This window comes from Procambarus clarkii, chromosome 68 (assembly GCF_040958095.1).
Source record: "Procambarus clarkii isolate CNS0578487 chromosome 68, FALCON_Pclarkii_2.0, whole genome shotgun sequence".
In the NCBI taxonomy this organism is placed as follows: domain Eukaryota; kingdom Metazoa; phylum Arthropoda; class Malacostraca; order Decapoda; family Cambaridae; genus Procambarus; species Procambarus clarkii.
This window is the reverse complement of record NC_091217.1, coordinates 10,995,413-11,016,996: the sequence shown is the minus strand read 5'-3', so window position 1 is coordinate 11,016,996 and position 21,584 is coordinate 10,995,413. Positions and strand designations below refer to the sequence as shown.

The window sequence follows — 21,584 nt, the reverse complement described above, 5'->3', positions numbered from 1 at the left end:
CTCTGCAAAGAAGGCACCAAAACCCAAGCAGAGTTAAAGGGGGTCCAAGCCCCCTAGGTCAACTCCTCCCTAGCCCTGGGATCCCCCAAGTCGGGACCTGGGACAGAGCAGTCCTCTATACCCTCTACCCATGAAGAAAGGGCAGAGTCCAGGGGGGAAAGACAGAAAAGAAGGTGGCCTGCTGTTGGGAGCCGGTCGGCCGAGCAGACAGTACGCTGGACTTGTGATCCTGTGGTCCCGGGTTCAATCCCGGGCGCTGGCGAGAAACAATGGGCATTGTTTCTTTCACCCTATGCCAGTTACCTAGCAGTAAAATAGGCACCTGGGTGTTAGTCAGCTGTCACGGGCTGCTTCCTGGGGGTGGAGGCCTGGTCGAGGACCAAGCCGCGGGGACACTAAAGCCCTGAAATAATCTCAAGACCTCAAGATAACCCAGAAGCCTCTGTAGGAGGAACCGGCTCAAATGCATCCGTCCCCAACCCAAAAGGGGACAGCCCCTGAAGCTGCCCGAGTCTCATTACCAACTAAACATTTGCTCCGATTCTGAAACCCTTAGACGTTTGGGAGCCGGAAGCAGGGTGGGGGGGGAGGGGGTAAACAGGACGAACAACAGGGAAAGGACCAGGAAGCGTGGATGGAACCAAAGTCGAAGCAACTAACACCCCCAAGTCTGGGTCCCCTATAACCAAAATGGGGCATCTGAGTGGGCAACCAACCTAGTGCATTGCAGCAACCTACACATAGCATTCAACATGGATACCGCCTGTACCCGAATATCAAATTTATCAGTATGGGTAAATTGGAGAACATGCAGAGAACACCACTTGCAAGACTCCGGGTCAAGGGTGGCATTGACAACAGGCACATGAACCTGTCGATTTTTCCCCCTAGATTTTTGCACACATCTTTTTTATATTTTTTCCTCCATTTCTTGTATACGAACTTACATGTTAACCGACGGGTCTCGTCCCCAAGGGCTTCGGAAACCAAGTGGTGCTCTGTATAATCTTAGAATAATAAAACACCCGTTTTTTATGTTATTACACTGCACATAAAATACAAACATTTTCATGCACAGTTATGAAACACTAAGAGTTTCTGGCAAGTGTAATAATCTTATACAGTAACTTGTTATCAGTGTTCACTCTCATCACTCATTGTTTGCATTAAGTTGTAACAGCACGCATTGAAAATGTACATAGAATTTTCTTTGTATTTTAATATTTTTATAATTTTTTTATGTGTAATGATACTTTGGTCTATCAATATTTTTATTTGTATCACAGAACATGAAGAAAATTGGTACACACACACATTCATGTCACTAATATGCATTCAAATATTATATTATTTGAACAATAAAAACAAAATTTTTGCTATTATTACACTACACACGTGTGTCTTATATTCTTATATGCATGTTTGTTTATACAGTTTGGAGCCATTAAACTGATCTGGTGATAGTTATAATTTCATAACCATGAACCAAGATCAGCCTAGCACCCCACACACTTCCTGCACTAAGTTATGAGTACACTCATTAAATGTATTTTATTTTCTTCGTATTTTTACTGATAATACCTTGCTTTTTTCAAATGCAATGAGGCATTGTACTGTCAATAGTATTTATATCACAGAAGATGCAGATCACAAGCATGCATAAATTTGTTAGTGTTTATAATATGCACAAATATTACATTCTTTGAACAAATATAAAATTTGTACTGATAGTGCACTATATCCACACATCATATACATCTATCAACATTTTTATGCACCATAATAAACCATTAAGCAATTTTGGTTGGTGTGATAATGAAATCCAAGCCCAGCATAGAGCTACAAGCTATGAGCCGATGACACCAGCCATTGACATCCTCTGTTGTAACAAAATGCCTCCAATATACTGTACACATTGCTAAGACTAGCCACAGCACTGCTATCATTATCACATTCCTTTCACTAACTCCTGAATATGAATAAAGTTCTACAAAGTCATATTGTAAAGGAGCACGAGGTCATTTCATGAAGCATATATGCACAAAACAATGGCTGAATGCTGTGGCTATCTGCCTTACACTGGGAACATTATAACTAGCATTGTGTTCACTGATACCTAAACCTTGTACTTGGTCTTTATCACTATCAGGTTCAACTATGACACTGTCATCACAAAATAATCTGTTACTTATTTTATTCATCATTATTAAATGGTGCTGTGGCCCCAAGCTGCACAGCGGTGCTCTGAGCTTTTGCTGCATGCAGGAGCCTTGGTCGCTCTTTCAGTACTGAGGCTCTCACAGCCAGGGGAGATGTAGACAATTTTTTTTCAATATGGCATCTGTTTACTTGAGCCCTGTAGAACAGGATGTGAGCCCCATGTACCCAAAACCACTTTGAATTGTTCTCCTATACAGTACCTACAAATGAGTTTTCTTGGCGAGCACACCACCCATCAACTAAAATATCTCGTCGAGTGCAGTACTAAGGTAACGATGCAGTTCCTCCTAGATGAACACTAATAGAGTTCTTGATACATGAGGTAGCAAATATGCCAAATTATCCACTGCTGAATTGCTTAAAGAACTTGACTGATAGCAATAAAAGTGTTAACAGTACTGTATTAGATGTGGCTGCATAATATTGAAGGTATGTACTGCTAATTATTAATGGGTCATTATGGTACTGCCAGTGTTTACTTACTGCCAATTGTGCCATTGCTATGGTACTCCTGAGCATCATGCCACTGCTGACTAAACTGCACAAGTAAAATTTCACAGACGGTCAGTGGCTGATGCTATAAAGTCTTACACATATGTTATGTATAATAAAATCACTGTTCATATAGTAAAATCACTGTTCAAGATTTGCAGTGCATTAAACCAAATTTTATCAACTGCAACGTTCATATTATTTTCTGTGTAAGTGGTAACCATACGTACATGGTATTTTATTTCTTGCTGAAATTAAATATGATCAATAAAAATGTAAGTGAAACAACAATAATCATATACTATGGGAAAAATGTTATTCCATGATTAATCCTTCTCTTTCTACTATCCATTCTTCAGCATTTTACCTTCAATCTGATTTCAATTTGGAATACAAACTGTATGCTAGGCAGGGTGATTATTGCACTGTCCTAATAATCCAAGAGTCCAGAGTTTGATTCCCGCGAGGAGGCAGTGTTGTTTTAAAGTCGGTTTGAGCTAGTTTCTAGGGGATAACATTGTTTGCACCAGCTTGTCAGAAAAGCCCAACTGGTTCACAAATATCCAGCAAAATGAGGGAGATATATACCTTCCTGTCTCACTTGAACTGCAGTTGGGAATCCAGACCCATGAATGGGTTGACTTGTAAATTCTTCCAATCCTGCACTGTGGATGGGCAACTTTGCCTTCCTGGGGACCTAATCCATAAAAAAAACTAGAATAATAAAGGTAACTGGTCTGCATTGGCACCATTCGTATTCAATGAAAAAAATAATTGTATAAAATAAAATAAATGGTTAATTAAAATGAGATGGCATACTCTAATCTGAAGTTAAAAAATTACAGTAATACGAGATTTTGCTTAAATTTACATTAGTATCTCCTATTACTCTTAAAATTTTGATTTGTAGTTTCAAGTCATTATGAATGTAAGTATGACAAAAGAAGTGAATAGAACGACATGCACTACTGATTGATTATCCGTGGCCATAAGAGGTATTGGTGACTGCATAAATGGTATATAAAACCAGCATTAAATGTAATGAAATACCAATTTCTGTGTGAGCCCCAGTGGCTCCCTGATGCTACTATCACTGAGTGTACTATCTACTGTACTAGGTCACTTCTGCCACAAAGTCCTACAGACATGCCTGGGACCAGTGCCAGAAACTCACCCCTCCCAGATCCAGGGAGAAGTGACTATATATTTATTTTATATGCCACCACTAGGCAAGGCAACCAGAAAGTCAGCATGAAAAAACAAACCAAGGTAGGCTTCAAATTCGATGGTAGCCAATAGAACTTCTGAAAGAACCCCCTCCAACAATGCAAACAAATTATCAAAATCTCTTGAAACTAGCACCAGCTCATCTGCCCTATCTCCACCACAGGTTTTGGGGAAGAGGGAGGCAGCTATCAGTCAGCCAGTGCCTCCATCCTCAGTTCTATGGTAGATGTAAGACCCCCTTTCCTTCCCTGATGGCCTGGAGGGAGGAAGGGTGTCAGTGCGACACCAGGGTCCACCCAAAAATTGGCTTTTCATTACATTCAAAGCTGGTTTTCTGGGGATAGCCCTTTGTGGCTCCCTAAAGCTAACTACAGTACCTACAGAAAATGAAAAGAATCAAGCACTTAACAGGAAAGAGAGCACCACAGTAATTAAGATAAAGACAAGACTCCCAGCTGAGAGATACGAATGAAGGTCACAATAGGGTTCCAGGGCCTGGGCACATTAACAAGATATCGGACAGCCAAAACCCTGTTTGACCTACAAAACCCTCACACCCTAATATCAGCCTAATATTCACGAACACTGCTGAGAGAGCGGCATACTTCCTAACCTTAAGGGCACAAGGAAGGACTGCAGGCTGGTTAGACTTAATAATACTACAGATGACCTGAGAAAGACAAACATTTGGAACAGAGGAGCAAAGGTAACATGATCAACCCATAAAGCATCCACCGAGACAGAACCAGTGGCATGAACTTAGTGGTTCGTGACACTATGCATAATAGTGGAGGAGAGCAGCCACTGGACACGGCACACAATGCACACACCTAGCTGAACCTGCCAAGCATCAACAACCAAAGGACCTCTCTGGAAGGCAACTGACTTGTTTTTTGCCAGAAAAGGATCCGGCTGCAAAAAACAAAGCACCCTCCAGGGCCAAAGGAACAAAACTTATACCTCCAGAGGATAGCCTGAAGCTAACCCACCCAACATCCAGAGGCAAGACAAACCAAAAAAAAAAAAAAAAAAAAAAAAAAAAAAAAAAAAAAAAAAAAAAAAAAAAAAAAAAAAAAAAAAAAAAACTACAAGGAAACGATCACGAACTGAAGAGGAACCATAAACTGAGGGAGAAAAAAAAATGAAAGAACATGGTCCAGAGACCAAGCAGGCCAGAAGTGTAATAATGCACAAGATAGTTTGAGAAATGGAGACGAGGTAGCACTGATCCCAAACACCAACAATCGCGGCTCTGCCAGCACCACACGATACAAGGTGACATGTTCAGCACGAGAATCCAATTAAGAAAAAGCTAAAACAGAAAAAAGTTCCCAGCCAGGAACTCAACAATGATGAAGAGAAAGGCAGTGGCAAAAAGTGTGCCACAAAACTTCATACTGTCGCCATGATGAAAACCGCAAGTGGGGTTACCATCAATGAAGCCACCTGATCACCATAGAAATGGAGATAAATATGGGTCAGAAAATACCAGACTCGAAGGGCGAAGAAGGTAACACCCAGTAAGTATGTCACTGGGCCAATCCGCTGAAAGAGGCTGAGCCATGGAAAAGTGGCCGGGCTCGGAGACCAAGCAAGCAGTGCCTGAAACCAAGGTCGAACTGGCCACCAAGGAGCCAGAAGAGTCACCCTCTCCCTGTAGAACTCCAACCTGGCCAGAACCTGGAGCAACAGCTGGAAAGGGAAAAGAGAGGTATAGGAACCCCCCATCTTGACCAGTCCAACCAAAATGCATCTACCGAGGGCCACAAAATCAGGAAACAGTGACGCATATAAGGGAAGACCAATGTGAAGAGGTCCACATCCTGGCACCAGTGTCTCTCACAAAGCCTCACTGGAATGAGGTGTCATCGAAAGTCCACCGTGTGGAGACAGGAAGGAATTAGGGCAGACCATCAGCTAGGACACTAGATACTCCCTGGACATGAATATCGAGGAGAACAAAACCCAGAGAACCCATTAAAAGGGCTACCCAAAGCATCTTGCTCTATAGAGGTAGGGACTGAAGCAACCCCTGCCCTCCACCCACAGTTGAGACCATGAACCATGGCAGAACAGTCTGAATAGAGAAAATACAAAACTTGACAAAACCCCACCTAGCAAGACCACTTCCAAAAGGGATTAGGAGAGAACAACTGAACTTGGACAACGACCTCCTCCAGAAAGAGAAGAGAAAGGGGAAAGGCAGCCAAAAGGGCAAGAAATCAAACCCAATCTAGCTCTTAAACTGCACAATGCAACCAGGGTTATTTCATCGATGGTGCTCATTGTAACCAGCATTGTCTTTAGGTATAGTGTAAGATTTAAAACTCCTGCAGGTGCACAGGGCTATCTTTCTGTTCTTCAGGGCTCCAATAAACAGATGCTATATTGAAAAAAAATCATCTTACACATTCGTGTGAGAGCCTCAGTACTGAGTGAGTGACCAAGTATGGTGCATGCAGAAGGAGCTCACAGCACCACTGTGCACCTACGAACCACAGCACCATATAATAATAAATAAGTGAAGGTGATTATTTTACTCTGATAGTGTCATAGATGGCCCCTAACTGTGAGGAAGACTATGTACAATGTTCAGATATCAGTGAATGCAATGCTAGTTATGATGATCACAACATGAGGCAGACAGCCACAACACTAAGCCATTGTTTCATGCATGAACACACCATGAAACAACCTCATGTGCCTGTAGAACATAACCTTGTGGAAATGGGTTCATATTCAGGTTTTAGTGACAGTAATGTGATAATGAAAGTAGTTCTGTGGATAGTCTTAGCATTGTGCATAGTATATTTGCAGGCATTATCTTAGATCAGGTGACATCTGCTGACGAGTCGTCTACACGTATCATGTGCTTCGTGTTATGTTTTGATTTCATTTTCGCAACCACCAATTTGCTTATTGGTTCTTTATGGTGCATAAGAATGTTGATAGATAAATATAATGTGTGTATGTAGAGTAATAATAGCAAAAACTGTATGTTTTATTGTTCAAAGATTATAAAACTTGTCCTTATATTGGTATGTGACACAAATACTGTATATCGGTTAGTATCACTATTTTACATGTTCTGTGATACAAATAATATTATTGACAGCCCAATTCCTCATTACACTTGAAAAAACCAGCACTGAATGTAATGAAACCCCAATTTTTGGGTGAGCCCCAAAGTCTCCCTGAAGCTATTATACATTGATCAGTGCCATACTATCAGGTGTCATCAGTTGCAAAGTTCTATTGGCCTATCAGGGACCATGAGCCAGAATCTGACCCCTCAGAGAGGCACAGGGAGGCCTATGAAAACTTTAAAGGTTAACCATAATTGCCACCACCAGGAAAACACCCAGAAAGTTAAGCAAACCAAAACAAACTATTGCATGGTTTAAACCGAGACCAGTCTCAAAATTGCCATAGCAACTTCCCTAACAATTAAAACAAACCACCAAAATTGCATAAAACGAAGACCCACTGGTTTGCTCCACCTTTTCCATTTGTTTGGGGAAGAGGAGGGAGGTGCACTAGGTCAGTCAGCTCGCCCCACCCTCAGTTCTATGATGATGTAACACACCAAAGCCCTGGGAGAGGAAGGGTGTCAGGGAGCCTTTGGGGCTCGCCCAGAAATTGGCATTTCTTTACATTCTATACTGGTTTTCTGGAGGGAGCCATGTTGGCTCCCTAAAGCTAATTACTCACAGAGGAGGACAAGAAAAGGGCACTTACCAGGGAGGAGGCAGCAATGCAGGTATCAATCCAAAGAAGAAACCATCGGCCACAACACATGACCCAAAGCTACACAAAGCCGCCGAGGACAAGGGACAGTCCAAAGATATCTGCCACAACAGTGTTAGACCTCCAATCCCCACCCCCCTTCACTCCAAAAAAATCGGCCCAAGACATAACAGCAAAAATATGTGCCCATGATGTCTGTAGGTCTGCCGACAGTGCAGCTAACCTACGGACATCATGGGCACAAGAGTGGACCTTAAGCTGGCTAGGTGTAAGGACACTGTAGACAGCCTGAGAGACATGAACCCTGGAACATTGAACCAGGAAAACTAGAGCAACCCACAATGAGGCCAAAAAACCAGCGTTGAATGTAATGACACGCCATTTTCTGGGCGAGCCCCGGAGGCTCCCTGCAGCTTATCGGGCTAATGTATATTATATTAGACCGGGACATTAGCCAAGGAGTTCAGACCTACCAGGGACCAGTGCCAGAGCCTGGCCCCTTCAGAGAGGTTTCAGGGAGCTATGGCCCTGGAAAACCCCCTTGTAGTTGGGGATTTCCTTATCTGCAATTGACTGGGGTTAGGCACCCAGAGAGGTAGGCATAACAAAACAAACCCCATATGGTAAAAAACTAAAACATAGATCTAAACAGAGGTAGAAACTCCTTACAATCCCAAGGAAACGAGCAAACGAGCAGACATCACACTTTACTGCCGCACCAATCGTCCACGCAGCCCTCCCCGCCCCGGACCTCACCACGCCAGCTGCCTAGCATCAGTTCGGAAGCTAAGCTTCAACCAACGCGAAAAAAACGCCGACCGGTGGGGAGGGAGGGTTGCCAGAGAAATCCGGGGCTCACCCAGAAAATGGCGTTTCATTACTTTCAACGCTGGTTTTCTGTGGGGAGCCCCTACGGCTCCTGGAGCTTCATACCCAAAGAGAAGGAAGAGAAAGGGCTGACTTCGGAGGCGGCCGCCACAAACTACGCACTACGCAACGCGAAGCCAAGACAACAGGCTGCAACCTGCGACCCAAGGCAACAAGAACGCACAGGAGCAGACACGCGCATAAAGAACGGGCGGCCAGGAACCTTTGCGACACTCAAATCCTCGCGCCTGAAATGAGCCCTAGACGTCACCAACACAGCAGCGAAAGCTGCAAATGTCCGAACAGCATGGGCGCAAGGATACACCACAGGCTGGAAGACTTAAAAACTCTGTAGACAACTTGGAAGACCCGAGCCCTGAAACAGGGAATGAAGGGAATCGGATCAACCCAAAGCGCATCCCCAGACACGGTACGCAGGTAACGGCAAAGAGGGGAAACTGGACAACACAGGACGCACCCCCGGCCGAACCAATTAAGCATCAATAACCCAAGGACCCATCCGGAAAGCAGCCGTCTCGACTGTCGCCAGAAAGACGGAAAGGCTGCAAACGTACAAACCTACCACCAGTACCAAAGAGCAGAAACCTCTGCACCGGAAGAGCCGGAAGCTCCTTGACCCGACTCGCAGAGGCCCATGCCAACAAAATATGGCCTATGAAAACCAAACTTGAACCCAAGGGGCTACCACAAACTGAGGAGAAGATAAGAGGGCACCCTGATCAAAGACCAGGACGGCTCAAGCGATGCATGAGCAGCCACAGGTGAAACAAAACACGAGAAAGCGTACGGAACAGGGCAGATGTGACGTCCTCCCCGAACGTAAGCTAAAGCGGCTCTGCCAGTGCCGCACAAAACGAGGCGACAGCAAGAATCATAATATAACTGTAGTCCTGAAAACCCAAGAAAGGACAAGACAACCCGATGCGAAAGAGAAGACAAGCTACGAAGAGCAAACCCAAGAAAAAGGTGCATAGAAACACCAGGAATGTTATACTGTCGCCGAGACGAAGCTTGCAGGTGGGACACCATCAATGAAGCCACCTGATCACCATAGAGATGGTGATAGCCACGTCAAAATACCAGACGCAAAGAGCCGAGGAGAAGGCCGAACCAGTCACGTACAGGACCAGTCCGACTTGCTGAAAGAAGCGGAGCCGCAGGAAAACGCCCCGGATTCGGACACCTATCAAGCAGCGTCTGAAAATAAAGCTGGGCTGGCCACCAAGGGACCATGAGGACTACTCTCCCTTGGGAATGGACTCCAACCAAGCCAGAACCAACAGCTGGACCAGGAGAAGAGGAACAGGTACCCCCACCTCGACCAGTCCTGCCGAAAGGCATCCACTGTGAACGCCTCGCAGGTGGGCAAGGGCGCCACATAGAATGAGCGACGCCTAGACCACGCCGACATGAAGATGTCCATGGCCAGGAGTCCATACGTCCGGCAGAGCCAATGAAACGAGTCGGCGATGACTGGCCAATCCGCGAACAGAGGAATGAACCGAGACAGGCTGTCCTCCAGGACGCAGGACACACCCTGGACATGAACCTCACGGTTAACCAAACCCCGAGAATCCAGCAAACGAGCCACTCGAAGGGACTAACCCCAAAGGTCAAACACCTAAGAGAAACCCTGTGGTTCCAGCAAAGAACCGCCAGAGAACAGTCTGAATGGAGCTGGATGGCAAAGCACCGAATGACCCGAACCCTCCGAAGCACAAACCAGACAGCCACAAACTCCCGAACCGTGCTGTGAGCCCGAGGGACGGACAGACCCCACCATCCCCAGCTGACCTGGTGAGCACTGGTCACAAAGCCCCAGCTGAGAGATGATTCGTCCGTGAACACATCGAGCGGAGGTTCGGGGAGGTGCCAAGGCACGGAACCCTGAAAACCCCAAAGAGGAAGCTGGTGATGCAGCACCAACACAAGATCCCCGGAGGATGAACCCAAAGATTGCAAGAGAGGCGGAACCAAACAGACGCCAAAGCCAAACCTGACCCTGCGGGCAGACCAGCACATCGAAGTTCAGATTCCAGCACAACCGCTCGAGCAACCATCAAGCAACCCAAGGCCCCCTCATAAACAGCCAAAAGGGGGAACCACAGCCGCTGCAACACTTCTGGAGGGAAAGACAAGGAGTGGTCCAAGAACCCCAAACAAGACCCAGCCAGATCCGAACCCGGGGACGGAAACAGATGAAATGGCCTCCAGATCACCAGGAAACTGAACCCGGTGATCTGGAAACAACCACACCCCTGGCAAGCAGACAAGCGGACCGACTGGGAGCCCACACCAGCCAATCATAGAGGTAGGCCAGACACCGAATCCCAAGCAGACTCAGACAGGGCACCAAGATCCGGTAAAGATGCGTAAATACACCAAGTGCCAATTACAAACTAGGGAAGGCAACAAAAGCGGCAAACCTGAAGCCCCACCACCAACTGTGCCAGTCCCGGAAACTTGGAGAGGAATGTGCCAAGAAGTGACCTGGAGGTCCAAGGCCACCATCCAGGCACCCGGCCTGAACAGAAACTGGACCGGAGACAACAGTCCTCCGATGAGAGCATAGAATCCAGGGAGCAGACTGAACAAGTCCAGAAGAACCGCAGATCCGCCAGGCCCATGTCTGCATAGAGCAGACGGAAACCCCGGAAGGATGGGGCGGATCGACCATGTTCAACGCACCCACTAAGATGACATGACGAAGAGCAGGGAAACTATAGCCACACTAGGCAGACCCTCCACCAGGCAAATGAAAATAAAAACAAAAGAAAAACCTGCAAAAGGACACCGCCCCCAGAGGCAACAGGAACCGGTTGCTGCTTAGGTGGCAGGTCGCCCAACACCTTGATGCCCTAACCTGCACAATACCAGTCCCTACCCAGGCCAAACAAGGGTCCCAAGCCCCAGCTGGCCCCAAGGACGAGGCAGCAAGAACCTCTACGGGAATGGTTCCCGAACGTCTCAGGGAAGATAACCCCTGTCACGCAGGGGCAGTACTCACAGGGCGCTTAGGGAAGGAAGCTCCTAAGTGCATGCAGCCTCGGTACTGACGAGGAACACCCGGCCACCGCATAACACAACACGACAGTGAACACCACGAAAGGCAAACATCGCCTAGGAAACTGAGGTCAGAAGCATCTATCCCGGCTGACATTAGCTTACGAACTGATGCTAGGCAGCCGGCATGGTGAGGTCTGGGGCTCCCCCTCCCCCTCTCAGGGCGGGGAGGGCTGTACAGACGATCAGCACGGCAGTAAAGTGTGATGTTTGCTTGTTTCCTTGGGATTGTAGGGAGTTTCTACCTCTCTGTTCGGTATTATGCTTTAGTTTTTTACCATGTGGGGTTTGTTTTGTTATGCCTACCTTTCTGGGTGCCTAACCCTGGTCGATGGCAGATAAGAAAAATCCCAACCACAAGAGGGTTTTCCGGGGCTATTGCTCCCTGAAACCTCTCTGAAGGGGCCAGGTTCTGATGCTGGTCCCTGGTAGGTCTGAACTCCTTAGCTAATGTCCCGGTCTAATATAACATACATTAGCCCGATAAACTCCAGGGAGCCGTAGGGTCTCCCCACAGAAAAGTAGAACCAGTGGCATTATTGTATTGTAAAGCCATCACTGGACAAGCTCTTGATACACCCCCCACCTGAAGCAACCAAGCATACATAACCCAAGGACCTCTCTAGAAGCCTGCCAACATGTTCTTTGCCAGAAAATAAAGAGCTGGCAGACTGAACAAATGAACAAAATGCCCACCAGCTTCAGAGGCACAAAACCCCCGGCACAGCATTCCACTTCACCTGATCTTTCAGGCATCCCTGTGTACAGGAATCGTAGCAGACGGGTGGAAACAGGCTAACATAGTTCCAATCTACAAAAGTGGCAGCAGGGAAGACCCCCTCAATTATAGACCTGTATCATTGACAAGTGTAATAGTGAAAGTATTGGAAAAACTAATCAAAACTAAATGGGTAGAACACCTAGAGAGAAATGATATAATATCAGACAGACAGTATGGTTTTCGATCTGGAAGATCCTGTGTATCGAATTTACTCAGTTTCTATGATCGAGCCACAGAGATATTACAGGAAAGAGATGGTTGGGTTGACTGCATCTATCTGGACCTAAAAAAGGCTTTCGACAGAGTTCCACATAAGAGGTTGTTCTGGAAACTGGAAAATATTGGAGGGGTGACAGGTAAGCTTCTAACATGGATGAAAAATTTTCTGACTGATAGAAAAATGAGGGCAGTGATCAGAGGCAATGTATCGGATTGGAGAAATGTCACAAGTGGAGTACCACAGGGTTCAGTTCTTGCACCAGTGATGTTTATTGTCTACATAAATGATCTACCAGTTGGTATACAGAATTATATGAACATGTTTGCTGATGATGCTAAGATAATAGGAAGGATAAGAAATTTAGATGATTGTCATGCCCTTCAAGAAGACCTGGACAAAATAAGTATATGGAGCACCACTTGGCAAATGGAATTTAATGTTAATAAATGTCATGTCATGGAATGTGGAATAGGAGAACATAGACCCCACACAACCTATATATTATGTGAGAAATCTTTAAAGAATTCTGATAAAGAAAGAGATCTAGGGGTGGTTCTAGATAGAAAACTATCACCTGAGGACCACAAAGAATATTGTGCAAGGAGCCTATGCTATGCTTTCTAACTTCAGAATTGCATTTAAATACATGGATGGCGATATACTAAAGAAATTGTTCATGACTTTTGTTAGGCCAAAGTTAGAATATGCAGCAGTTGTGTGGTGCCCATATCTCAAGAAGCACATCAACAAACTGGAAAAGGTGCAAAGACATGCTACTAAGTGGCTCCCAGAACTGAAGGGCAAGAGCTACGAAGAGAGGTTAGAGGCATTAAATATGCCAAAATTGGAAGACAGAAGAAAAAGAGGCGATATGATCACTACGTACAAAATATTAACAGGAATTGATAAAATCGACAGGGAAGATTTCCTGAGACCTGGAACTTCAAGAACAAGAGGTCATAGATTTAAACTAGCTAAACACAGATGCCGAAGAAATATAAGAAAATTCACCTTCGCAAATAGAGTGGTAGACGGTTGGAACAAGTTAAGTGAGGTGGTGGTGGAGGCCAAGACCGTCAGTAGTTTCAAACGTTATATGACAAAGAGTGCTGGGAAGACGGGACACCACGAGCGTAGCTCTCATCCTGTAACTACACTTAGGTAATTACACTTAGGTAATTACACACACACACCTGGCCAATCCAATTACTGTATTATATTATGATTAGATGAACATCAAGTAGCTAGACTTCGAGTTAGAAGTTTCCAGTTTCCTGAGAATTTAAGAGAAAAAAATTTTCTGGAATTTGCCAAAATTTTCTTCATCCTTGAGAGGAAAACGAATCTGCAATTGGAGCGAGTAATGTGGCCAGTTTAGTGTGCATCAGGGTTGGCAGGGACAAAAGAGTATGTCCATACACAAGTGCCTTGGAGGACAATGTGGGAGATGTCCACACCTTCACCATTTTACTAGTGAAGGCAAAGTAAACAAAAACTTACCTCTTTCGAGTCTGTGACAAGGAGGAGATCAAATGGAATCGCTGCAACAACATCGATGAGGAACCACCCACGTAGGTAGTGGAGAGCAATCTTGCCTGGGTGTGACACTACCTCATCATTGTGGTTAACATAGGTAGTGCGAAAATTGATGACGATGTCAACCATAAACATTATGTCAACTGAAAGAGGCAGCAGAGGAGACACATTGGAAATAACATATAGCTAGTACATAAATTGAAGATCATTGCCATTAAAATATAAAAATTTAATGTTGGCATGAGTAAATACTGTATATATGTATAGATTAATATTACATGTCCAGGAGTGTGCAAATAGTTAACAAATATATGCTACTTATATATGAAGCAAGCAAATTAGAAATACAAATTAAATTTATTACAGTACTGGTACTTAAATATTTATAATCAATAAATTTGAAAGCATGGCTTGCTTGCTATTTTGTTATAGCACTATTATCTTATAGTCTATATATGCATAAATTTTAGTCACTTAACCCTTAAGCTGCCAAGGGGTCCTGAGGAGATTTACACCCGTGCTCAGGAAAAAAATCCTAACAAAAATTTTTGCCTTCGAAAAATGTTATTTTGTGTTTTCTGAGCACGGGAAAAATAAACAAAAATCACAGGCGACATATTTTGGGCGCAATAGGCCGAGGAAGTCTGGCAAAATGTGGGCGTTGACAGAGCGGTCATCAGAGGCGGTCAGCGTCACCCGAGCTGACAGGAGGGAGTTGCAACAAAAATATTATTACCTAATTATTAAAAATATTATTACCAAATTAAATCACATAGGTAATATTAACCCTTTAACTGCGCAACGTGCCTACAGGCCCAGGCTTCGGGTGCGCAACACGCCTCCGGGTGTTTTTATTTTTCACGTCCCATTCAAAACTCCCGCGGCTACATGGGGTTCACATCAGCTTCCTCAGGGCTCTTGTAAACAGACGCCATCTTTAAAAAAAATCATGGTCCACATTGCCGGGTGTCATAGCCTCAGTATTGAGTGAGCAACCAAGGCTGGCGCTCGCAGCATGAGCGCACAGCACTGCTGTTCAGCGTGTAACCATAGCATCGCTTAATATTGTCAAAATATATATATAATCTTTTATTTAGCCATGATAGTATTATAGAAGAGCCCGAGTGTGATAATGACTGGGTACAATGTTCAAATATCAGTGATTCAATGCTGTTCACGATGTTCACAGCGCTAGCCACAGCACCACAGCATTATTTCGTCCATCTAGGAATCTTCAAACGACTTTTTAGGTTCCTTTTCAAAATAAACTTGTGGTCAATTATTCATTTACAGGTATTAGTGACCAGAATTGTGGTTATAATTAGCGTTGTGCGTAGGAAGGGGGAATTTTGGTGAAGGAGGGAGGGAGAGAATTGAGGTAGCCTCACTGTGTGGCAGTAACTCTGTTACCTAAGTGTAGTTACAGGATGAGAGCTACGCTCGTGGTGTCCCGTCTTCCCAGCACTCTTTGTCATATAACACTTTGAAACTATTGACGGTCTTGGCCTCCACCACCTTCTCACTTAACTTGTTCCAACCGTCTACCACTCTGTTTGCGGAAGTGAATTTTCTTATATTTCTTCGGCATCTGTGTTTAGCTAGTTTATATCTATGACCTCTTGTTCTTAAAGTTCCAGGTCGCAGGAAATCTTCCCTATCGATTTTATCAATTCCTGTTATTATTTTGTATGTAGTGATCATATCACCTCTTTTTCTTCTGTCTTCCAATTTTGGCATATTTAATGCCTCTAACCTCTCTTCGTAGCTCTTGCCCTTCAGTTCTGGGAGCCACTTAGTAGCATGTCTTTGCACCTTTTCCAGTTTGTTGATGTGCTTCTTAAGATATGGGCACCACACAACCGCTGCATATTCTAGCTTTGGCCTAACAAAAGTCGTGAACAATTTCTTTAGTATATCGCCATCCATGTATTTAAAAGCAATTCTGAAGTTAGAAAGTGTGGCATAGGCTCCTCGCAAAATATTCTTTATGTGGTCCTCAGGTGATAGTTTTCTATCTAGAACCACCCCTAGATCTCTCTCTTTATCAGAATTCCTTAACCCTTTAACTGCGCGGCCTATAAATATGACATCCCCCCCAGTGCGCAGGAAATGAAACCTTGAGAAAAAATTACTTTTTCTTTCGGAAAGTGTCAAAACCCCTCCCTGTATATGGGTATAGCAACGCAAGTTCGAAATTGCACTTACTTTGGCTGCTATGGGGTCCGAAAGGTGGGCTGTGACAACATAATTCCCCGTGCGCCAGAGCAGTATGCACCCGGGGCCGGTGGGGTGCCCGGGGAGGGGCGCGCGAGTTGCCACGAATATATTTTTGCACATTTTTTGCGCAGTTCCAAATACATTTTATTTGTTTTTACATGCTAATCCTATGTATAATGAACACATACACTATATTATGGCAGTAAAACATCCGTACTGTCCGAAGACACTGTTACGTGCATGACACTTGTGTACACATGTTGCACATATTTACCATGTATCATGCTAATTTATGTATATATACAATCAATTTACAGACTATACACTGTCACACACTATATACATTCACCATCAACACACTCAGAACACCGTGAGTGTGAGCAGCCACACCCAGCCAGCCCTCCCTCCCTCCAACATCTTACTCGCCAACATCGCTCCTCCCACCATACTGTTATTATATTACACAATTTACACATGTTATATATACCTATCTACATGTTTTATTTACCAGAACTATGCAAGTAAGCCGGTATTGTGTCCAAACAGTACAGTGGCCACCATACACTGCATGACAAATTACACAGCAGACGACACCACGATTACGATGTCACCTCCCTCACCAAAATAGCTCCTCACAACATACCCCTGGTGCTGTTATTACACTATTCCACACATTGTATATACCCATGTACATGTGTGTTCCCCATAGCGAACCACGAAGCTAGTATGGTGAGCAAAACAAGAGTTACTGCCACACAGTGAGGCTACCTCAATTCTCTTCCTTCCTCCCTCCCTCACCAAAATTTCTCCTTCCTCCGCACAACGCTCATTATAACCACAATCCTGGTCACTAATACCTGTGAATGAATAATTGACCACAAGTTTATTTTAAAAAGGAACCTAAAAAGTCGTTTGAAGATTCCTAGATGGACGAAATAATGCTGTGGTGCTGTGGCTAACGCTGTGAACATCGTGAACAGCATTGAATCACTGATATTTGAAATGTGTCCTTGCTGAAAATCGTTGTGTACTGTGAAGGATTCCGTGAAAATTAAAATCATTTAACGTCACTCTGGGACACGATTACTTAACGTGGTCATTGTTGCTTTGTTGAACAGCATTGTGATTAACGTAGATCCGTGTAATTGCAAGACACAGCGATTTCATGCAGTGGAGGAATTGTCAAGAGATGACTAACGTAGTGTTAACGAATTAACGAGCTGTCGTTAATTAAGTGATAGATTAACATAAGGGGTTGACCGTTCTGTCATGATCAGAGTCAACTGCGCTGTCATTAAGCTGTTGTAATTCTTCGAACTGATTGGAACTGTTTGCGGGCAGGGGGGATTAAGCACTCATAGCTAATCAAGGAGAATTAGCATCCGCCACTTAGTGAATTCACATGGTGTTGTTGATGTTGTTTACACAGACTATCTTGTAGCCTTGTGTGGTACAGTAGTCGAATCCTCGTTAAGGCAATCTTGTCGTAAGACCGGAAGAGATCTGTCAGTTGAGAGACAGTAGGCTTTATCAATACTTGTCTGAATTAATAGACTGTTGTATTCAATAATTAATTGGGAATTACTCACCGAATGCTTGACTTTCAAGTACGATGTAATTATTTGATTTACGAATTATTGTTGCCATTTAAGTGCTGTCGAGACACGAGTGTGTTAACGTAATTTTTTCAATTCAATTAGTGTAACTTTTGTTGTTGTCCTGAGAGACAAGTGTTAATGTAAGATATTATAGGGGTAATCGTTCTTGAATCACCCGCCTTGTTACTTGGTACCTCGTTTATAAGAGCAGTGAGCGCCAGTCAAGTTTTGTGATTATAGTACAGTATCTGTTCACCGTGAAGCCGTGACAATATTGATTGCAAGCTTGCATCACCAGTGGGCACCACTTTGTTCAGTTAGTGTCATTATTCAGTCACCGATGACGGGAAGGCTCTCGTGGGTCCATCAGGTTGTTTAATAGCTGTTCTTGAATGTGCCACTGGGTTGACAGTAAAGTAACGTAAAGTTCTAGTTTTGTCAAATAAATTGTTATGTTTCTAGAAGACGGTCTTTAAGTCAAACCTTCCAAGATTATTGTCCCACATTTCATGTTCTGCAACGCTTTGCCTGCTTATGTGTATATTAAGTCTGTATCTAAAGCTAGAGTCCATTGCACAGCACCACACTTCAAATATAAATATATGAAGTGAGAATCCATCAGTTACCCTCTAGTTTTACTAGGAGGAGCCAACAACTTTAGTGACAGGTTTCACCCGTGTGGTGCCGCCTGGCAGTTTGCTCCCGCTTTCCTATGATCTTAGGCTTTAAGTTAAAACATCTACCTGTGGCAGTTCTTGCTGTTCAAGGTCTGCCTCTCTTGCAAGGTAGTTACGATTAACGTAACATCAATCGGAATCAATTCTTTTGATTACGTCAAAGAAAAAAAAATCTCAGACACTGTGGCTGAAGTTGGGCCACGTTTTATATAGGTAACTATTATACAAGTACTTTGCTAACTAGGTTCTTGCTTGAAAATAGAACTGATGTGTGGGGCACAGTAAAGGCAAAAAGAAGGGAAATGCCAATGTTCGACAATAATATTGAAGTTGGTGACTGCCAGCTAAGAAAAAGTATACTATCAAATACTCTCAGTGCGGTGGAAAGACAAGAGAGCAGTGAACATGTTGACAACCGTTCACAATGGTACAATGGTGCACAGTGGCAAGGTGAACTGAACAACGAAACAACCACTACATAAACCAGATTGTGTTCTGGACTATAATATCAACAAGCGTATGATTGATAAATGTGACATCATGATGGGCGCTGTCGAGTGTGCACGGAAAACATTGAAGTGGACGAAAAAAAATGTTTTTCCATCTTGGTGACATATCCATGCTGAACAGTTTCAACATGTATCTGGTGAAAACAGGTCATAAACCAACTTTCCGTATGTTTAGTTTTACAGTTGCGACACAGTTACTAACAAAGTTTGGCAAAGACATTCCTAGCATACAAAGACCCAGTAACCCAATATTGGGTTGCCCGAAACGCATTGCGTAATAGTGGCTTTAGGCATTGTATGTGCTAGCTCTATCTATATATCAATCCATTAATGTAACATCACTTGTATGTATATACCTTACCTGAATAAACATCTGAATCTGAATCTGAATATTGCACCATGCTCCTACACCCAGGCTCTTAAGTACACAGACTAATACAGTTGCCACCAACTGGAAAGCGTGCAATAGGCCAACGTGATTGCATAGCTTGTAGAACCACACAAACGAGACCACAGAAACGTAAACAAGTGCAAACGTTTTGTGAAGCATGCGCCGTCCCTTTGAGTGCTGTCAACTGCTTTAACAACTACCATTGTCTCCAGGACTTCTAAATGTGCAATAATGATGCAAAAACTTGTAAATATTGATTGTGTATATATATATATATATATATATATATATATATATATATATATATATATATATATATATATATATATATATATATATATATATATATATATATATATATATTGATAAATCTGAATACATATTTTATTTGGTGTAATGGAAAACATTTGTGTGCACATAATTGTGACACTAATTTGCAAATGTAAATTGAATGGATGCAATTATATTATAATTCAACATCAAGTAACATTATATGCAACACAATTAGTGAAAAATTGTGGTAAAATATGCCCACTGTAAATAATGCCGCAAAAATAAATTCATGGCAACTCTGGCTACTTGAAGACGACGTGCGACACCTCTGGGACACGCATTGCACGAGCGTGCATGTTGGGTGTGACATCATTGCTAAACTTGTTGGCTCATTTACGTCATTGGTATGTGCAATTCATTTTTTTTCTCGTGGTCAGAGAACACAAATTAACAGAATTGCAAGAATTTTTTTTTTTTTGCACCTGTGGGTATTGAAGGCCAAATAGCCCAGAGTAGCTTAGGGGTTAAGTCACACTCTTGTAATATCAAATAGATATTTGTTTCTAGATGGTGTACATGGGTTCTGTTACAACCTTCTGGCAAGTGTTTAAAATCAGGATTGGCATACAGTTCAGAGTTTTATATATAGAGTGTGTGTACTGAACCATTCTTGGAGTTAGACTGATGATTTACTGTCAACTGGTTATATTATCAGCCTTCATCTCACATCTTCTAGCAGGTTAGAAAGAAGTATTAACTGTAAGGCTATTACAAGTTGAGAAGAAGTATTAACTGTAAAGTTGTACATTTGGGAAATGTGACAACATAGAGATAGATTTTGTAGGATAAACAAACCCATCTCATCATCTGCACATCAGCTAATGAGAGACTGCAGCAGTTATATTATATTATATAGATGCAACATTGTATTTGATACTCACCAGGAAGGAGGAAGAGATATTTGACAATTAGTATCTCACCCCCTTGGGCAAAAGTGACCTTGTTCTTTTGGAAATAAAGTATGCAATACATTATAATATTAACTGTGAGGGACTGTGTTATAAGTGAAAGTGAAAATTCACTTTCACAGAGTGGTAGATAGTTGTAACAAGTTAAGTGAGAGGGTGGTGGAGGCCAAAACTATCAGTAGTTTCAAAGCATTATATGACAGAGTCCTGGGAAGACAGGGCACCACGAGCGTAGCTCTCATCCTGTAATTACACTTGGGTAATTACACACATGCTGGGATAACATGAATACTTCTGACATGGATAAACATTTTCTGACTGAAAAATGTGGGCAGTAATCAGAGGCAATGTCTCAAGCTTGAGAAATGTAACTAGTGGAATATCATTTCAGTTCAGTTCTAGCACCAGGGATATATATTGTCTATATAAATGATCTACCAAAGGGAATTACATAACCATGTTTGTTGATGATGCTAAGTTATTAGGCAAGATGAGAGACTTGGATGATCATTATGCCTTCAATATGACCTGGATAAAATAAGTGTATGGAGCAACAACTGGCAAATAGAATTATAGGTGAATAAATCCCACATTATATACAGTAATTTGGAATAGAAGAAAATAGGCCAAATTCAACCTATACATTATGTAAAATGGCATTAATTCTTGGGCTGTACCCCATGTTTATAGGAGACAACACCCTGTGTGTGAGGGGAAAACAAACAAAATTACTCCTAATATTATAATAATAATAAAAAAAATTATTCACAAGAAGGT

At 43.1% G+C, this 21,584-nt stretch overlaps 1 protein-coding gene across 7 annotated transcripts in view; it reads right to left on the bottom strand.

Moving 5' to 3' along the window:
- The window catches only part of sei (seizure), a 1,036,232-nt gene that overhangs the window by 403,867 nt on the left and 610,781 nt on the right, over positions 1 to 21,584 (bottom strand). For all 7 annotated transcript variants that reach the window (XM_069310832.1, XM_069310834.1, XM_069310833.1 and 4 more), the window contains one exon: positions 14,139 to 14,317. In XM_069310832.1, coding sequence (XP_069166933.1) covers positions 14,139 to 14,317 — 179 coding nt within the window. The remainder of the gene's footprint in view (positions 1 to 14,138; positions 14,318 to 21,584) is intronic.